The sequence below is a fragment of the Lucilia cuprina genome, chromosome 5, assembly GCF_022045245.1.
Source record: "Lucilia cuprina isolate Lc7/37 chromosome 5, ASM2204524v1, whole genome shotgun sequence".
Classification (NCBI taxonomy): domain Eukaryota; kingdom Metazoa; phylum Arthropoda; class Insecta; order Diptera; family Calliphoridae; genus Lucilia; species Lucilia cuprina.
The window spans coordinates 4,421,806-4,428,775 of NC_060953.1; the positions used below are offsets into that span (position 1 = coordinate 4,421,806).

The following is a 6,970-nucleotide window of genomic DNA, read 5'->3' on the forward strand; positions in this document are numbered from 1 at the left end:
TATAGTCTTGACTATAGAGTAGTCTATAGTCTTGACTATAGAGTAGTCTATAGTCTTGACTATAGAGTAGTCTATAGTCTTGACTATAGAGTAGTCTATAGTCTTGACAATAGAATAGTCTATAGTCTTGACTATAGATTAGTCTATAGTCTTGACTATAGAGTAGTCTATTGTCTTGACTATAGAGTAGTATATAGTCTTGACTATAGAGTAGCCTACAGTTTTAACTATAGAGTAGTCTACAGTCTTGACTATAGAGTAGTCTATAGTTTTAACTATAGAGTAGTCTATGATTTTGACTTTAGAGTAGTCTATAGTTTTGACTATAGAGTAGTCTATAGTCTTGAGTATAGAGTAGTCTGTAGTCTTGACTATCGAGTGGTCTATAGTGTAGTCTATAGTTTAGTATATAGTCTAGTATATAGTCTATTATAATGTATTATATAGTCTATAATATGTATTTACAAAAATTTTTCCAGTGTATGTTTTTAGCACAAAAAAAGTTAATTTTTTTTGTTTATAAATAGTTTTTAAACACAAAACTAAAATCTTAAATTTTGTTTCTATTTAGAATTCAATTACAAGGTTAAATAACGGCTATATTTGTAAATTTATACATACGTGCCATATTCTAAACCGCCTTATTCTGTGAATGAAATGTGTAAAATGAAACCCAGTGAATTGTTGATAAACATTTACAAAACACCAAGTGATCATATAGCAACTTCTATGAAAAATAAACATCCGTCTAGAATATAATAAATTTAAGCAATTAAAACATTTTTTTTCAACTGACCTTAATATTTAAAGTCTAACTCTATAAGCATAATTAGTTAGAAGTGTTTCCATTTAAAGTTCATTATTTAAACTATTGATTTCAAATTAATCGCAATGATTTTCATCATATAACAGTTGAATAAATCATTTCCTAGTTGTTGTTGCTGTTTTTTTTTATCGTACCACTATTGTCAACTTAAGTTTGTCTAAACAATTGTAATACAACATTTTATGTCAGAACAAGTGTATGTCGAATATCTTAAAGATAACTAATGTGTTCGAGTATCTAAATATGTATCTTTAAGACTTCAGGGTCAACTGGTTTTGCTAATTTCTTCGCTATAACTAATAAATATTTAGTCTGGGATTTTTTTTATTCAATTAAATTCAGTTTTAATTTCATTCGCTTACATTGATTGTAAATTGAATTTTATTGACAATTAATAGCAGTTTAAAACATGTTTATGTTTTAATATTGTTAAACAAAATACCGTTAGAATTTAGTCATAAATTAAATGAAATCGAAATGAAAAACACTGATAAAAATTTGCTGGATATTAAATTAATATAGAGTAGTCTATATATAGTCTTGTCTATACAGTAGTCTATAGTCTTAGCTATAGAGTAGTCTATAGTCTTGACTATAGAGTAGTCAAGAGTCTTGACTAAAGAGTATTCTATAGTTAAGATTTTAGAGTAGTCTATAGTCTTGACTATAGAGCAGTCTATAGTCTTGACTATAGAGCAGTCTATAGTCTTGACTAAAGAGTAGTCTATAGTATTGACTATAGAGTAGTCTATAGTCTTGACTTTAGAGTAGTCTATAATCTTGACTATAGAGTAGTATATAGTCTTAAGTATAGAGTAGTCTATAGTCTTAAGTATGGAGTAGTCTATAGTCTTGACTATAGAGTAGTCTATAGTCTTGACTATAGAGTAGTCTATAGAATTGACTATAGAGTAGTCTATAGTCTTGACTATAGAGTAGTCTATAGAATTGACTGGAGAGTAGTCTATAGTCTTGACTATAGAGTAGTATATAGTCTTAAGTATAGAGTAGTCTATAGTCTTAAGTATAGAGTAGTCTATAGTCTTGACTATAGAGTAGTCTATAGTCTTGACTATAGAGTAGTCTATAGAATTGACTATAGAGTAGTCTATAGTCTTGACTATAGAGTAGTCTATAGTCTTGACTATAGAGTAGTCTATAGAATTGACTGGAGAGTAGTCTATAGTCTTGACTATAAAGTAGTCTATAGTCTTTAATATAGAGTAGTCTATAATCCTGACTATAGAGTAGTCTTGACTATAAAGTATTCTATAGTTTTGACTATAGAGTAGTCTATAGTCTTGACTATAGAGTAGTCTATAGTCTTGACTATAGAGTAGTCTATAGTCTTGACTATAAAATAGTCTATAGTCTTGACTTTAGAGTAGTCTATAGTCTTGACTATAGAATAGTCTATAGTCTTAAGTATAGAGTAGTCTATAGTCTTAAGTATAGAGTAGTCTATAGTCTTCACTATAGAGTAGTCTATAGTCTTGACTATAGAGTAGTCTATTTGGACAATTTTCCGTATAATATGGATTTCATTAAAAAAAACAAATCTTAAAAGGAACTCACCTAAATCTGGTATCGAACTGGAGGGTTCTTCACAGTTGCCATTTAAACTGCCCATTCCAGACGAAGACGATGAAGAAGACGTTGATTGCTGTGGACAGTGTATAGATGTGGATGATGTAGCAGACATGGAACCACTGCCACCACCATTACCCACAACGACACCATGACTGTTAAGACCCATCGAACAATGTTTCATTTTAGGAGGAGGTGGAGGTGGTGGCGGTCGCATGGCAGTGTTGCAATTATTATTTTGATTTAAACTTGAAGCTGTAGAAGACGATGAAGACGACGATGACGAAGTGTTGGATGAAGAAGAGGATGTATGATGACCGCTACTGCTGGACACTACAGGAGGAGTACGAAATATATGAGTTGTAGTCATTGTAGAAGAAGAATTTGAAGAATTTAATGCAGATGATGAGGATGAAGCAGATGATGAGGGTGAACTATGATGATGCGATGACATATGATGATTATTGTGGTAAATGGAGGAGACATTATTTTGAGAAGTGTTAGAGGAATGATGGTTTATATGTTGATGCTGATGATGATTATTGAGATGTTGTTGTGATGTGGGCGCAGAAGGTATAATAATGTGTTGTTGAAGATGTGAGCCAGACGATGAGTTCGAGTTGACCGACTGCTGTGCTGTATTGTAAATGTTTGAGTGTTGTGAGGCTGAAGGTGAGTTGGAAATCAAATTCACTACATATTTGCGTGAAGTGGGTGTATTTGTTATGATATATTTCTGACCTGTGGCTGATCCCGGTGCTGGCGAAGTGGCCTGCAGACAGTTTTGTGAGGACGTTGAGCAAGCTGTATGTAGTTGATTATTGAGATTAGGCGCTGGCGGAGGAGGTGGTGGTGCTAGAGGAGGCGATTGCGGTGTATAACGACGAACGAGTCCAGCCCCGTTGGCTGTTGAAACCGGCGCGGAACGCGTATAATGTTGTAAAGGCGGCGGCGATACCGAATGTCTACGCAACGGTACACTAGAGTTTGCTAGAGTCTCCTCATACAAACGACCATCTCTGATAACGCGCACATGTTGCGAACCTGAGTTGAGTGATGATGCTGGTTGCTGTTGCAGCTGATGATGTAAAGGCGGTGGTGATGAAGGCGCTGAATGACTATTATTGTTGCTGTTGTTGTTCGAGTGTGTGACATTGAGAGAGACACGATGATATTGCGAGGGACTGGCCGAGTGTCTGCGTGGTATATGATGTGTATGATGATGCTGCTGTTGTTGTTGCGCATTAGCCGAAGAAGAGACTGATGTATTGTTGTTGGTGTTTAAGGTGCGTGTTATAATGATTTGGGGCGAAGTGCCTGCACCATTACTTAATGTTCTCTCTGAGCTATTGACCGGTATTTGCACATATTCCACTCTGGGTGTTAATATCACCTTTTGGGCAGCTCCTGAGTTAGTTATGCCTTGTCTGGGTGGCACAGTTTGCACCTGTACATGTGTATATCTCTGTGGAGGAGGAGGGGGTGGTGCTGATGTAACTTGAGAGGGATTTATATTATTGTTATTTACTCCAGCCGCTGTTGAAGAGGTTATTGTTGTGGTTGTCTCACTATCCCTGGTTAAATTTCTCTCCCTTAAATCTTTCTCCTCCAAATGCAACATTTCAAAATCCAGTGGTTCTGTTTTAATGATCTTAACACTGGTTGTATTGTGTTGCAAACTATTATTTTGATTGTGATGATTGCTATTGGAGGCTGCTTCTCTTGCCAAACTGTTGGCCGCCTCTAGACATTTTAGTTTTTTCAACATTTTTTCTTTTTTTCTTTATATTTATATGCAAAAATATATATTAGATTTCGTTAGCTTAATTGTGGATTAAATCCAAATCACTTTGTTATTTTTTCTTCTAATTATTAAATAAATCTTATTATGGTGATCTTTAAAAGATTTCAAATCTCATTTAATTTCCTTCCGTTGGTTGTTCTTGTAGTGTTATGAGAGTGAGAGTGTATGAGTGTTTAAGAGTTTAAAGGATTTTCGTTTTCTCCTGCTTTTCTGTTTGCTCTTGCTTAATTAAATTTATTACTTAATTTACAAATAATAAAAATCAGTCTCTTCTCTGCTTGATTAAATCTTTATGAATAATTATGCTTATTAATTATTTTTGAGAGTAGTTTTAATTTGTTATTTGTTTCTCTTGTTTAAATGGTTCAGCCTTCAAAGTTTCTCTTATCTTAAACTGTCTTAAAGTTTTAGCAAAAATAAAAATCCTCTTAATCCTTAATATAATATTTATAAAAATATGCTTAACATGTTTTAATTTCAACTTGTTTATTCCTTTTATAAATATGTATGTATTTATGTATGTTTGTATGTCTCCTGGTTGCAAATTCCTTTTAAAAATTATTATACTTCTTAATGTATTTGTTGTTTTCACGTTGTCCTTAAACCTGCGACTGTTGCTTGAAACTTATGTTGCTAATGAGTATATTAATGTAGGTTAAATGTAATTGCTGTTACTGCTGCTACTGCTTAATAAACAATAGTCCCAATATTATTATTAGGTTCCAATAAATATTGAATTAAAATCGTTAGATTGTTGTTGGTTTAGACACAGAGGGGGTTTCTTTTGAGAGGGAATTGAGTTGAATATGCTTCTAATAATACTTTCAGTGGTAGATGATGATGTAGTTTAAATTTAAAAAAAAAATATTTTGAAACTTTTTGTTGTTGAATAATTAAATTATTAATTAGGTAAATTATTTGTTTAATTTATAATAATTGTATTTTAAGATGTAGAAAACTGCAAAGAAATTTAGAAATAAAGAACAATATTAGGAAAAAAGGCATAAAGCGAACTTTAAATGAGAACAAAACTAGAACAGAACTAGAACAGAACTAGAACTGAACTAGAACAGAACTAGAACAGAACTAGAACAGAACTAGAACAGAACTAGAACAGAACTAGAACAGAACTAGAACATAACTAGAACATAACTAGAACATAACTAGAACAGAACTAGAACAGAAGTAGAACAGAACTAGAACAGAACTAGAACAGAACTAGAACAGAACTAGAACAGAACTAGGACAGATCTAGAACAGAACTAGAACAGACCTAGAACAGAACTAGAACAGAACTAGAACAGAACTAGAACAGAACTAGAACAGAACTAGAACAGAACTAGTACAGAACTAGTACAGAACTAGAACAGAACTAGAACAGAACTAGAGCAGAACTAGAACAGAACTAGAACAGAACTAGACCAGAACTAGAACAGAACTAGAACAGAACTAGAACAGAACTAGAACAGAACTAGAACAGAACTAGAACAGAACTAGAACAGAACTAGAACAGAACTAGAACAGAACTAGAACAGAACTAGAACAGAACTAGAACAGAACTAGAACAGAACTAGAACAGAACTAGAACAGAACTAGAACTGAACTGGAACAGAACTGGAACAGAACTTGAACAGAACTACAACAGAACTAGAAATGTAAGAACTCGAAATGTCAGTTAAAAATTATTTAAAAAGGATTTTAAAAACTCACCTTAATAATAGTTGTTGTTATTAATAAAATATATGTTTTATTTTGATGATTAAATAATATTCCCAAAGTTAATGTAACATTTAATGATTCTATATAATTAAATTATTGAAAAAATATGTGTTTTTATTATGAATTATTTATTGTATATTATTTACTTAATTATTTATGTATATTGTTATATAAAAATTAAGTTTGATTTAGTTAAAGTTTTATGTAATTTATAAATTTTAAACATTAAAAAAAACTTTTTTGTTTTTAATTACTTTTTTTATAATTTCGACAATTTCAAGTTTTTGCCATTGTTAAACCTGGAAAATAGGGAAAATGAAAACACATTTTTAGGAATTTTCAACACTTTTATTTAATTTTTATTTTAAATAATACTTTTTTTTAATAATTTTTTGTTTCTATGAACTTTAATTATGCTGAAATTTTTTTCACAATTCTTTTAATTTGTTATTATTATTTTATTTCTTCATTAATTTTTTCAGTGTATTTTTTTAATTTTTTTATTCACATATTTTTGTTGTTGTTATAGCATTCATTTAGCTTTAAGGTGTATTATACATTTTTAAGTGAGATAACCTTGAAATATTTTGCTGCCGCAAACTTATAAATAAATTATTTCTGTTTTTTTTTCACTTTTTTTCAATTTCATATTAGAACAGCTAACAAACACACATATTTATTTATTTACATTTTTTTTTGCTTTCCTTTATATTTTGTCATTATTTTGTTAATAAAATTTATTATATTATTATGATTGTTTATTTTTTTAAACACGTTTGCCAATAAATTTTAATTTTTTGCAAAACAAAAAAAAAAATAAAAAATTTTAAAAAATAGGAATGATTGAGAATTGAAACACAAATAACAACAAAATTGATATACGGAACTAATACTGAACCAGTTAGAACATAACTAGAACAAAACTGCAACAGAACTAGAACAGAACTAGAATAGAACTAGAACAGAACTAGAACAGAACTAGAACAGAACTAGAACAGAACTAGAACAGAACTAGAACAGAACTAGAACAGAAC

General features: G+C 31.0%; 1 protein-coding gene across 1 annotated transcript in view; it reads right to left on the reverse strand.

The window, feature by feature from the left end:
- The window catches only part of LOC111687399 (ecdysone-induced protein 75B-like), a 15,347-nt gene extending 9,222 nt beyond the window's left edge, over positions 1 to 6,125 (reverse strand). Inside the window, exons 1-2 of the mRNA XM_046951355.1 lie at positions 5,928 to 6,125; positions 2,402 to 5,175 (exon numbers count right to left, since the gene is read on the reverse strand). Of these exons, the coding sequence (XP_046807311.1) occupies positions 2,402 to 4,181 (1,780 nt within the window). The 5' untranslated portion in view covers positions 4,182 to 5,175; positions 5,928 to 6,125. The remainder of the gene's footprint in view (positions 1 to 2,401; positions 5,176 to 5,927) is intronic.
- Between the last annotated feature and the right edge of the window lie 845 nt (positions 6,126 to 6,970).